This window comes from Chanos chanos, chromosome 3, assembly GCF_902362185.1.
Source record: "Chanos chanos chromosome 3, fChaCha1.1, whole genome shotgun sequence".
Lineage (NCBI taxonomy): Eukaryota > Metazoa > Chordata > Actinopteri > Gonorynchiformes > Chanidae > Chanos > Chanos chanos.
This window is the reverse complement of record NC_044497.1, coordinates 16,733,582-16,747,500: the sequence shown is the minus strand read 5'-3', so window position 1 is coordinate 16,747,500 and position 13,919 is coordinate 16,733,582. Positions and strand designations below refer to the sequence as shown.

The 13,919-nt window shown below is 42.7% G+C and overlaps 1 protein-coding gene across 1 annotated transcript in view; it reads right to left on the bottom strand.

Annotated features, from left to right (window-relative positions):
• pard3aa (par-3 family cell polarity regulator alpha, a) overlaps window positions 1-13,919 on the bottom strand; it is a 315,517-nt gene that overhangs the window by 87,665 nt on the left and 213,933 nt on the right. Inside the window, 2 exon segments of the mRNA XM_030767365.1 lie at window positions 7,249-7,489; window positions 12,674-12,916. Coding sequence (XP_030623225.1) covers window positions 7,249-7,489; window positions 12,674-12,916 — 484 coding nt within the window.

Below are 13,919 nucleotides of genomic sequence, written 5' to 3'. Positions count from 1 at the left end.
AACACATTCAGCATATGCCTGTGACAGCAGCACACACACACACACACATACAGACAGACACACAAAGGTCTTCAGCTTTAATTGGCTGCCTTTGAAAAAAAAAAAAAAAAAAAAAAGGAACATATCAAACCTATAATCCCACATTGACAGATATTACATTCATACAGCACAGGCAATTTTCATCACATGCTCCTCTTCTTTAAGTCCCTTCATGTTTAGAGAGGCTGTGTGTGTGTGTGTGTGTGTGTGAGAGAGAGAGAGAGAGGGAGAGGGAGAGAGAGAGAGAGAGAGAGAGAGAGAGAGAGAGAGAGAGAGAGATTGCCCTCCAGCGGATGTAGCATTGAGAAGATAGGAAAGGTCAGCATCATGAAGACCCCTCCATCTCATTACACACTAAGCTAGTGTATGTAACAGATTCAAAGGATAATGAGTTTTACCCTGTAACCCATTTACATACTAGAACACAGGAGAGATTTGGGATAGAATCACATTTTCTCCCTTTGTGCTTGCCAACCTTTACATTTCTCTGGCTTTAGATATGCCATTAATTTTAAACGGATGTTACATTCACCAGTCCTACGTTTACCCTTAATGCTCTGGCAAATCCCTCCCTCTACCAATTACATGTAATTAAACTCAATGAGCTGTCAATACAATATTAAACACTCTACTCACCATGTCACCCCCCCCCCCCCCCTTTCTAACATAGAAATGGATTCAAAGGGGAGAAAACATGGTCCACTTCAAAGGGAAAGTTCACCCACTACCATATTACTCTATTATGACAGCTACGTAAAAATGGTTTGTACTCCTGTCTTGGAAGTCGCGTCTTCTAGATGAGTAAATGTAAATGTTCTACTGACTTATTTCAGCAGATGAATAATGACAAATGTTTTGCTGTTGTTATTGATTTTTACATCCTGGTGTGACAGCAAATAAATTTTAGATCCTGTCTCAAATACAAATGGTAAAAATGCTACTTTAGCCTCCCTACTGTGAGAAAGAACGAGACCAGTATCAAGTTAATTATAGGTCATAGGGAAGGCAGTGTAATGGCAAGAATGGGTCTGCATTTATATTGAATCCCTTTGGATATTTGGAAAAACAAAAACTCAAATACCACTAATTGTGCTGTAACTGACTATAGTTTTAGGCTATTTCAGGTCATGAAAAAAAAAAAAAACTGCATGGCTTTAATGAAAAACTATCAATCAATCAATCAAACAAGTGATTGACTGATAAAACTGACAAGAACTCAGGTGAGTGTTACAATGTGTCCTTGTGTCAAAAATGTTGAATTGTGCCTTGAATGTTGAATTGTGCCTTGAAAGTGAAGCCATAGAGGATTTCCAAGACATAAACTCATCAAACAGACCTACAGAAAAAGCCAGTGGCAGGGCGGTGACCAGAGGGCTTTGCTCTGTCACTAATTGAACTGCAGTAAGTGTGGGGAGTTGAGAGGGAAGAACAGATGTGGTCTTTTAAGGAGATAAAAACACAAATGACAGAGAGGAAGACAAGTCTAAGAGACACGGAAGAGTGTGATGATCACAAGCCTAATTAAATACTTTGTGAGTCCTCCGCAAGCCAGAGAAGAAAGCAGAGGACATGCGTGTTTGAGTGTGTGTGTTTGTGTGAGTGAGTGAGAGAGAGAGAGATAGAGAGAGGTTGCTGCTATATTTAATTGAGGCCTCTCTAATACGAGGGCTTGACGACTTTGGGCATATTTGGGGGGTGTTTGGCTGCACATAGAGGAACTTCCTTTGGGTGAAATGCACTGGTGTGTCCAATTTCATCTTAAACAAGATTTCAGATTCAATTAGCCTCCTCCACCCTCCCACCACCAACATCAGCACCACCAACATCAGCACACCCTGAAGTGGGCTCCAGATCCAGATCCTTCACAATCATTCCAAACTCAATTATATCGCTCAGACGCTTTTGACAGGCAGCCAGAGGTGTCCAATGTCATTTCCATCGAGTGACCAGAACCGACCAACGGACGAACAAAGAGCCGATCAGTCACAACAAGTCTCCCAGGACAGATCTGTAAAACAACCTTTTCCCAAAATCGACGTCAGTCCTGCTGAACCCCTCACTATGCATACATGGGACAATCCACACTCAACAGAACCTGCTGGGCTTTTTCCCTCTTTTTTTGTTCTGCTTTTCTTTTTTTTCCCCTTTATTTTGTTTTGGTTTTCGGTTTTGTTTTCCTCCTCGTTTCAGTTTGGTCCAGTTCTTATCTGGCAACACCACCGAACCTCACATGCAGTCAATGGAACCTTCCGGAAAGGTTTTGCAATCTATTTCTCCTATTTGCTTTTATCCCACGATACAAATAACCTTGATCCCATAAAATTGAAGTCTCTGCCAATGAATTGGTCTATTTGACTAGCAGAGGGGAGCAAAAACATCCCCATAATCGTCTAGAGGGAAAAAAAAAAAGGAAAAAGAAAAACTTTTTACTTTTTAAGAGAGAGATAGATGACATTTGCACATCCTAAGTCCTAAGCCAAGATAAAGGACAGTCTTATGTATGGAGACGGACAAAGAGAGTCATTCGTACAACCGATATCTGTTTGCAATGCCGCTGTGGATGTTGACATTTCAGAAGCAGATCGCTTTCCAATATCCAGATGTGATGACGTCCTCTATCTCGCTCAGCTGCTCCTATTCGCAGTCCATCCTGCGACGCAAAAGGCCATACGGAAGCTCTTCTTTCTGATATTTGCTCTCTGCATCTTTATTTGCTCTAAGTACAAAGAACTGAAGGCCAAATAAAGTGTGAGAGAGAGAAGCTAGAACCACTGCAGTGCCTGACAGCTATTGTAAAAGTGGAGAGAACAGAAATGCCTTCGTGCGTATGGCTGGTGTGTTAAGAACACGCGTGCTGCTTGATAATGGGTGTGCCGTGGGTAAAGCAGGGTGGCGTGTGGAAAGCTAGGCTTATGCATGCGCGCGTGTGATGTACGGGGTGTTGTTAATCAGAGCGACGTGATTGGTCCAGGATAAGCTGCGGGGAGCCGTCCATGCAAACATATGGGATAAGATGGCATGGAGGACTCACACACTCAATGCATATGCATAAGGCCATGAGGCATAGGAAGCAAGCAGTCCATCAACCTTCATCCCATCCTACACGCACGGCAGCTAAAAATATCAAAGACAGGACGGGGGGTGAAGGGGGGACAATGGATATCACCCTTTCGATCTGTTGTGTTTCTCCCCCTTTCTCTCTCTCTCTCTCTCTCTCTCTCTCTCTCTCTTTCTCTCTCTCTCTCTCTCTCTCTTCTTGCATGCTTGAAATCCCTTAGGAGTTTTACTGTCACGTCAAATAGGGCTGTGACTTGAGAACTGCTGGGGGTAGTGTCAGTAATTTGATTGTGGAGGGGTGGGGGTGAAAGGAGGCTATGGGCTAATAAAGGGGGACAGTGGTAAAATTTGGGCAGGAGGCACCTTGGTAACAGTGATAAAAGTCTATTAATAACATTTACTAAGAGCAATTACAGGGGAGCATCGGATCCCCCTCCAGCCAACACTGCCGTGACCAGACGTGTAAAATGAAAGAATTCTCTCCCCCCGACCTCTCCCCCCATCCCAGTTCACTCTGTTGCACTCGTTTAGGACTTTCACTCCCTCACTATCTCTCTCTCTCTGTCATGAAGTAGGCACCCCCAGCCCTCTATCTCACCGTCTTTGCACGCGCCCCTCTAGCAAATACCCATCATGCATTGTACCAGCGCCCATGAAAGGAGATGATACAGAACAAACGACATGCTCATGCATACACAGATACACACACGGAGATACACACAACCTCACAGAACAAACACAGAGGAAAAACAAGCTCAAGGACATAGACCGGGATACACATGCACATGTGCATACATAAGGATTCACAACAGAACACACACACACACACACACACACAGACATAAGAGAGACATGAGGAGTGGGACAGTCACACAGACAGAGGATAGACCGTATGTAATTAGCTATAGAGATGGATGTTTTTGAGTTGGGGAGGAGAGGTTGCATTGAGAGAGTGCTGATGCGATGAACAGGGAGAGCAGTGTGTTACAGGCCCATCCCAACAAGACTGAGTGTATGCCAGGTTAATGATGACAACGCCCTGTCTGAAGACTGAACACACACCCTGCTCTTTACAGTCACAATGCCTGATTACAGCACAACAGGACAATGCCAAAACACCAGCAATGTGTCACTTGTCACATTCTCTGAGGTCGTATGCATGTCTTACTCTGTTGAAATAAAATGCTTTACATGTCATGATCCTGCAGTCGGTATTTGTTTTTTTTTTTGGTTTATTTGTTTGTTTTTTTTCTTTTTCTTTTTTTTAAGGAAAGATTTTAAAAGAAGAAACTTGAAGAGAGCTCTTTCTTCCTCTCACTCTCTCAATTTTACACTTTTAAAGCACATTTTTAATTGATTTTTAAGTTATTCCTTTCAATTTCTTTCTCATTTCTCACCAAATTTTCGCTCCTTTTTGCGTTCCAACCTCTCTCTTTTTTTTATCCTTCCTATCATTCCTCTCTCTCCTATTCCCTCCTTTCCCTTCTCCATCACATGAAACCCTCTTTCTCTCTGCCCTTCTTTCTCACTTTCCCTCACTCTCTCTCTCTCTCGTGTGCCTCTGATTTTAATGTACTTCCAAATCAGACTCTCCATTAAGTCTGCCTGAACCAGCTCATCACAGTGCCTTTAGCCAGGCATGCAGATGAGCACAAATTGCAGTGTATTGCAAACGCCTCTCAGACCTCCTTAGGGAGCGTGCGTGCGTGCGTGCCTGCATATATGTGTGCATGTGTGTGTGTGTGTGTGTGTGTGTGTGTGTGTTCAGAATGGAGGGGAGAGGCGTGATGTGGCGAAGGCCAGTTACATGGGCCTTGAGAGCTTGGCACTAATGGGGAGTGTGTTTGATGTGTCTGTGAGTGTGTGTGTGTGGGGGGGGGGGGGGTATAATTGTGTGTGTGTGCATATACATGTGCATGCGTGTGAGTGTGTATGATTGTGCATGTGTGTGTGGTGCACTTATGTGTGTGTGTGTTTGTGTGTGTGTGTGTGCGTGAAAGCCAAAGCTGCATCTCTGGCAGTTGGGTAGGGTTGGGTTCCTCGGCCTGCCAGGCAGATGTGAGTGAAGTGTGCAATCTCCATGGTGACGGATTCTGACGGTGTGTCAGGGGCTGTTGACGACTCTCAGAAGGGTCTCTGTGTATAATGAGTGTGACCACACCCGCACAAACTCTCACACACACACACACACACACTCATCCTGTCCACTGGGGAGCAGTCCTGGGTTTCAGCTCTTAATGAACATTCAGCCCCCCCACCCCCACTCCTCCTTCCCCCACCCTCAACTTATTCACACAACTCTCCTTCTCTCTCTCTCGCTCTCTCCCTAACTCACTACACTAATGGAAACATCTCCACCCTTTCCATCACTCCATCATTTTTTTCATCCTGATCTCATGCTTTCCTCTCTCTCTCTCTCTCTCTCTCTCTCTAAGCAGGGAGTGTGAATGTGAGAGAGAGAGCACTGTGGGTTTTGCCTGGCGTGTTTGTTGTGTATGTAAGCTCAGAAGATTTGTGATAGCGTGAGAAAGCGAGTGAGAGGAGGTGTCAGGCCAAGTCACAACACCTCTATAGCAGCCTTGACACACACACACACTGAAAATAAAGAAAGATGATCTTCCAGAGATGAGGCTGTGTGTTTGTGTGTGCACGTGTGTGTGTGTGTCTTTGTTGATTACGTCTACTAGTAAGTTCCACGACATCTACTTTCACTTCTTAAACAAAGTCTCTGCGAAACTCATATCACTGAGTGTGAGCAGGTGTGTGTGTGTGTGTGTGTGTGTTTATAATTACAACCCAGCTTCTTTAATGGAGTGCAGAAATGTAGCTCAAATGAGGTTGTGATAAGCGACCTCTCTGAGGTCTCTGGAAACATGACCTGGAAACACTTGTCATCTTTATTGTTCATTAGGGGAGCTGCGTGCTGTGCTACGCTGGCTAATCCCATTACGCTAATCCACGGCGAGAAACATCTTATTGCCAGATAAGGAGCGCAAGGCAACGTGCCCTTTTCATTTATGCCGGATCCAAACGAGCATCAAATCAGAACAATTAATAACGGTTTCTGTTTAATTAGCGAGACAGCAGCGACGAAGCCCGTGCCCTTAAAAACTACAGCTTGGACCTTTGACCTCACACATCTGAGGGGAGAGCCAACACCCCCGCCCAATTGTCCACCTGAAACCACAGGAAAAGATTTGAGATCCATTTCTGCTCTATTGCTCACAGTCATGGTTACTAGGTTTGTCTGCGTTTGTATGTGTAGCTTGGTTTGACCAATTGACAGCTGGGGTCACTTCTTCCTTCCTTGTTGCTTCCTATTGGCTGTGTGTTTGAGAGTGAAGGAGGGAAACTGTCGCTCTGATATGAAATATCATATCAATAAGCCTCCCGTAATGAGTGTTTGTAGCATGAACACTGAGAATAAAATGGATCTAGGATTTAGAGGCTTTTTGAGATCTCTAAGGCACCTCAGAAAATTCATAAATGTTCGTTAACGATATTAAACGCCAGTGCCTGTGAAGAGGAAAATCTTTTTTTTTTTTTTCCAGGCAGTGTTTAAAAATAATAATAAATATCCCTGATATATTCATGTGCGAGTATGGAAAAGTGTTCTGCATAATTGGGAATCCACATTTTTTATTCATAGTAGCAGCCAAACAATGTAATTTTTTTCCTCTCTCTTGCCTTACGAATACTGGATGTATATTAGGGTGAGAGAGTCACACATGTGTTGCATGAATAAAAGATATTGCCTTATTAAAAATCATCTGTGTCCAAACTACCCCAGGACTGTCCGAGACAAGATCATATGAGAGAGTCAGGGACAGATATACCTACTGCTACCAACGGTCTGTGAATGTTCTGGGAATAGTCTGACACCTGCTAGATGAAAAAGTCATCCCTCTAAGCTGACAGGGGAGAGTGAGAGAGAGAGAGAGAGAGAGAGAGAGAGAGAGAAAGAGAGAGAGAGAGAGAGAGAAAGAGAGAGAGAGAGAGAGAGAGAGAGAGAAAGAGAGAGAGAAAGAGAGAGAGAGAGAGAGAGAGAGAGAGAGAGAGAGAAAGAGAGAGAGAGAGAGAGAAAGAGGGGTTGGAGTGGGAGCGTTGAATAATTACCGAGGAAGTTTTCTTTCCTCTGACTTCCCACCTTACCTGAACATGTCTCCAAGGCCTTTCAGCATGCCCTTCTTTCCTTTGTTCTTGTCTTTCTCTTTGTCTCTCTCCTGCTTCTTCTTGTCCTTCCCTCCTTTCTCCTTCTTCTTGTCATCCTTGAGTCGACCACCGTTCACCTGTCTCTCAGTGCTGACCGATCCGCTGGCAGGCAGGGCAAGGTCAGCCGCCGTGGAGACAGAGTCACGGCCCGACCTGGAGCTCTCCTCAGTGTCCTCCTCCACTGAGAGAGAGAGAGAGGGAGGGAGAGAGAGATGAAGAACACAGCAGTTTCCAAATATTTAAAAAAAATAAATAAATAAAAACAGATTTTGGGGGGTATACCACAAAACCTTCCGGGCTTTGCCAAACAAAACATTTTCTCAAACACAGAACAATTTTCAGAGCTATCAGAGCTACAGTCAGACATTAGCCCACAGATCCTGGGTTTTCCCAAAGCTTATCGAATGCGACTGCGGTGAGGGGAAAAAAAGAAAAAAAAATGTTTTGAGGGTATAATGGCTGAGCTGGCCCCAGTTTCTCATTCTTATGGAATCTATGCTATTGGGAACTCTGAATAAGAAAAGCATTACTATGCTAAAGCCTTCCACTCCTCTTCAATAACTCAAACATTAACAGACTCATCCAGACACTTTTTTTTTTTCTCCACAACACCAGGTTGTCTTCCTCCTTTCACGAGCTTTCACCTCTCCCTTTCCTGGACTGGGATGGGCACACCACTGGGACTACCTATTGGTCAGAACACCATAAAGTCAAACTCATTTATCCAAAGGCTCCTCTATGAGGCTTGAGTGATTCTGTAAGTAGAGAGGCAAGAAAGAAGCTCTTAGATTTGTTTGTTTTCATATGTAAGAGAGAGTGGCTGAAGGAGTGAGAGAAGCGAAGAAAACCAGATAAGGCCCAGCTTCTCAGAGAAGGACTTCATTATCGTCTGAGTTTTTATTCGACCCTCGTCTAAAACTTGACAGGGGTCAAACACGGAGGCTTTCAGTCTTAGATCCGCAGAACGACGATGTTTCACAGACACGCTGGCTATGTGAGGATGTCAGAGGCCAAAACCCACACTGCACAGGATCTGAAATATGGGATACAGTCCCTCCTTTATCTGCCCAGAGAAACCAGTATTTTTAGCTCAAAATTCCTTTTTAGTGATAAGCTGGAAGTGCATGTGTTCTTACTTTAACGGATCCTTTATGAAAACAATCAGATTGCTTTTCTGAGGGTTTTTTTCCCCCCTCTTTTTTTTTTTCCTTTAGTTGAGCTTGCGCAGTATTTCAGTATCCCCATAAGAGACTTTTGAAGGTTCCTTTGAACACATCAGAGAGAAATGAGTGAATGAATGCGAGCAGAATTGTTTTAGCTAATAGTTTTGTTTTATTAATTCATTTTGCTTTTGGGGATATTTGCTTTGAAGAGAGCGTTTGGGTCTCATGACAGCCTGGTACAAAGACAATAATAACTTACAAAGTACATCTATATCCAATTTTCCTTAGATTCATATGCTATTGTTGGCTTATTGGAATGAAGGCAGCGAACTGTTCCATTAATGTGAAACAGAACTATTATTACTCAGCTGTAAGTGCCAAAGATTTCTTTAAGAACGAGGGAAAGAAAGAGAGAAAGAAAGAAAGAGAGAAAGAAAGAAAGAAAAAAAGAAAGAAAGAGAAAGAAAGAAAGAAAAACTTTTAATGTGTTATCGCTGACAGAAATGTCTTTGGGTTCACTTTGCATATCAGTATCATCACATGTCCTTAAAAATGAGGCAGAACTCATACGGCCAATTTTCATTTCAGAGTGGCTCTGATTACGCGCCCAGAAAAATTCCATTCCGGATGGTCGGCTGGCGTATAAAATGTAATTAATCTGTCACTAATTGTAAGTTTAAATAAGCTCTGAATGAATGAAGAAAAAACATAGAGAGATGGAGAGTGACAGAGAAACAGAGAGTGCTAATTGCCTGGTGTCTTTTCCACTACTGCTGTGATGCAATGACTAGATAGGTATATGAAAGAGATAGAGTGTGCACGCATATGTGTGTGTGTGTGTGTGTGTGCGTGTGAGAGAGAGAGAGAGAGAGAGGGAGAGAGAGAGAGAGGAGAGAAGGAGAGAGAGCAAGAGAGAGAGCAAGAGAGAGAGAGAGAGAGAGAGAGAGAGAGAGAGAGAGAGAGAGAGAATGTGTGTGTGTGTGTGTGTGTGTGTGTGCGCGCGCAATTAATGCATATAATGCTCAGACCCTTTTGCTGACTGAGTGTGAGAGCGGTTTTAATGCCCAACCTAAAAAAGAGAAAAAAGAAAGAAGAGGCTGATCAGAGAGGGATTAGGATGTGATGGATTTTGTGTCTGACGAATGCTTTGACTGTGGAGGTGAAAGGGGGAGAAACGGATCCGATTTCAACAATGACTGGACTTTGTTTCGCTCTTTATGTTCTCAATGTATTATCTTTTTTTATATTTACTTTTTTTTTTTTTTTTTCATTTTATGCAAAGCTCAGGAGAAAACAGCTAAAAAGTTCATCACGTATCAGTGTCAAAAAAGATCTGCGCGCATTCTGATGAAACCTTCTCAACTATTCCTCTCTCTCTCTCTTCTCTCTACCATCCATTTTTCCATTTACAAAGAAGATAAAGCTGGACAGATATCTCTTTCATCACTCGTTCCTTTTGCAGGGGGAAGTTTATCAGGGTGGCTAAGTGCAAAGGCGTCGTTGGATCTGCAAAAAGCAGAGCTGCATCTGGCAATTAAGAATCAGGCTGCAAGATTAGACAACAGCACTAATTTCTGCTGCTGCTAATGATGTCGTCTCAGATAACACACAGGAGATGGGAATCGGGGACCTCCTGGGGGGGGGGGGGGGGGGGGGCGGATGTGTGTGCGTGTGTGTGTGTGTGTGTGTGTGAGTGTGGATACAAACACACTCATGAGAGCGAGAGAGAAGGGACAAAGAGAGAAAAAGAAAGAAAGAAAGACAGAAAGAAAGAAAGAAAGAAAGAAAGAAAGAAAGAAAGAAAGAAAGAAAGAAAGGCTATGAATTCAACAAAATACTATCCTTTTCAAAAACTCCACTCATTAGCTTCACTGAGAACTGTGTACATGTGAGTGCCGAGTTAGTGCCAAACAACAAGAGAGATCAATAGCGTTTTCATCTAAACAGCCGTCTCAGTAAGTTAAGGTGTTTTGCCAATCTTGGCTCACGGGTAGCGAGCACAAAAGAAAGAACTGAATTAAGGTAATTAAATGAATCTCAGCTGTACATAAGAGATGTAAATGTTTTGACACAGTAATCAGAGGGCATCATTAATCTCCTCTTCTTTGATAGACGGAGGTTCTCATCTCTTTTCGCAAGTGTGACTTCAACTCATGATGGGTTTGTAAAATTGCCACGCTTCTTGAAACAGATTGCGAAAAAGGAAGTGAGGGAGAGAGAGAGAGAGAGAGAGAGAGAGAGAGAGAGTTAGAGAGAGAATGAGAGAGAGAGAGAGCAGAATGTAAACAAACAGGAGGTTGGGTATTAAAAAAAATCTACAAACATCGTGAGAAAAAGAACGAAATTCATTGGCTTGGTACGGTATCTAACAACGACACATTTTTTTCCCCGGGCGACGGCAAAATTCACATCTTTTGTAAATAAAAGTCTTGGCGAGGAAGACGAAAAAAAAAAAAAAGGCGGCACCTTATCTGTCAACTTTGACTATTAACCTCAGTGAAGAGCACAGTCAGCCGTCTTTTATCTAAATTGAAAAACAGTCTTATTTGAATATCACGAGAGAAGAATGCAATATACCTCACCAGGCAGAATCTGTGCCCCACCCCTCCCCCCTCCCTCCCATTTCTCCAGGGTAAGATAAGGCAGTATTTAGTCGCTTCCAGACAGAGCTTATGAGAACAAAGCGATTCCGGCAAATAATTCTTTATATTTGAAAATTTCACAGTTCTTTTTTTAATGAAAGCTTTCAATGGAGAGGAAGGAGGGAAAAAAAAAAGCTGGATATTCCAGAGGCTTGGTCATGTCATTACCTGTTGTGAGCATGTAAGCACCCCCCCCCCCCCCAAAAAAAAAAAAAACACCTAGCTGGGCAGTGCTCGGTGAAATGGAAAGCTAATGCTATGTAATACCAGCTTTAAGCTCAGTTTGACTGTCACCAAACTCTGTTCATCAATATCACAGTGAATTACTGTGCCTCTCACCAAAAGCACTTCCCTGTGACTATGAAAACACAATGAAAAAACTTGTTATATAGAACAGATTTTTTTGTTCATGTATTCCTTAGCAATTCACTGAGATTTCAAGAGAAATGAATCAAGTCTTTTTAGTCCAATCTGAAGGCTGACATTTCATGAAAAAGAAAACAGAAGCTTTAAACTGGTGACTGAGAAAACCTATTTTAGACCTAAATTCTTTAACAGAATTAAACTGTGGAGAACAGTGAGATGAGTTAAAACTGCAGCACATTCTGAAACACACGAGAAACAAAACACATCGAAAAAATAACAACAACAACAAAAAAAAGTGCCAAAAGCACAAAAAACCCCCACAAAAAACACCATTGACAAAATCAGACAAGTGACTCCCAAACTGATCACTGACACCCCGGGAGGAGAAAGGGACAGACAAGTCATTCTGTCAGTAAGCACTGACAGTGTTCCAAAAAGGCTCCAAGTAAGGAAACATCATAACAATCCCATTTAAAAAAAAAAAAAAAACACAAAGGAAAACAGTCTGTACGAATCCCTGGAAAATTCATTTTGACGTTGGCGATGTGAATTGTAATGTGAGAGTAATGTGGATGCTGACTGAAGGTTTATTCTTGTTTTGGCTCCTCTCTCTGCCTCCAAAGGAAGGCCTGACCTACTTGTGGTGGGAGAGACCCCTCCCTGCTATTGTAATAATTCCTCTGGGGAGCTGGCAGCCAATATCGCTGCTGAGTGCAGTCTATGAAAAATGCATAAAAAGGGAAAATGTTTTGTGAAACAAGGGAAAGGGAGAGAATGCGGTTTTATCCTGGGAACACAATGTTGGATCCGCACGAGTCCAGTACGCTCGTCATAATTTTTATTCGTATTTTTCATATCTTAGCATATTAAACTTCAGGATGGATCTACAAAAACATCTGCAGTGTTACCTTTGTTGTTGTTGACTTTTTCTTTCTTTTTTTTTTTTAAGTTTATGCAAAACTATGACTTTGATAAGTGATTTTAAGTTATTTGTAATGGGTGAAATATGGTTCATACTGATGTTGTATGTCAAAATGATGGAATAATGCACTAAAACCAAGCCATAATTGTAGGACAACTTGTGATTCTTGCAATGTTGCAAATATTGTTGCAAATCCTTGCGCTGAAAGTTTTGCCTGTTGACTGGGTGACAATTCTTTGTTTATTAGGACCAGTTTGTATTTGTACACTTACAAGTCTCCATTCCTTCGTCCTCTTCCTCCGGATTTGCTGTGGTAACGCCAGGCCTGTCGTACGATTTGTCGATGGCTGCACGGAAGCTCTCATTGCAGCCCCTCCCTCTGATGATTCTAGGGCGGGGCCTGTGGAAGGGGAGGTCCCCATTAAGTGTTACCTCGGCAACCGCCGTCTGAAGGCTCTCCAGAGAGCTGGATTTTTTCAGGCCCAGAGACGGCCCCACATCTCGTGTGGAAGAGCCTTTGGAGTGAAACAGAGGACATTTAATCATTAAAAAAAAAAGAAAAACATAGACAGAAAAAACGTAATGCAGCCAGACATGTAGCACACTTGCCCGAAGCTTAAAAACATAGAAGCATTTAATTTTTCATAAATTGATGCTACTCAAATTATCTAATGACTAATCAGATGTTTGGTTTACTTCCTAACTGAAGAAAAATGAGATAATGGAAGTTCTACTTATCTAATAATTTGTTGAAAATGGAAAAGAAGAAAGTAAATCACAAATAATTTGGGATATTAATGACTTTGCTGCACATTTAAAGGAGACTCATTATCTGTCTTAGGAGGAGAAAGGAAAAAAAAAGAAAGAAAAAAAGCATTTATTTCTCCCTGTTCCCAAGACTAAATAATGACCTTTCCCAAACATTTTTACTCTCAGAACTACATGCAAAAATGAGAGAGAGAGAGAGAGAGAGAGGGAGAGAGAGTGAACAATAATCACTCTCTGTGCAGTTGCAGTAAAGGCACTGATGGATGGTACAAATACAAGCCATATTATCTTCCCTGCGTGGTGACGGGTGGGGGTGAGGTGGGAGTGGGAGTGGGGGTGGGGGTGGGCAGGGCGGGAGCGGAGAGGATGTGGAGAACAAGAGAAAAGGAAGAGCAAAAGCATGTAGACTAAACACGCGAGACTCAGCCTATTCATGCCCGAGCCTCCCAGTGACTCCCTCAACACTCCCATGTTCATGCTTAATGACCTTTTCATGCCTTTAATTCAGTACTTTCTCTTTGAGGAGCCTATCCAAACCCATGTAAAGAGGCACCCACAAAGACACCAATGCCTGCACTTCAAACAACTCCTAGCAATGGAGAGCAGTAATTCTAGGCTATGGGAGCCTGTTGAGGAATGGGATTTTAGACAGCACAATGAACACAGTTGAGTTCCCGAGTGTGTGTGTGTGTGTGTGTGTGTGTGTGTGTGTGTGTGTGGCCAGGTGGGCCCATATGGATAACACACTTT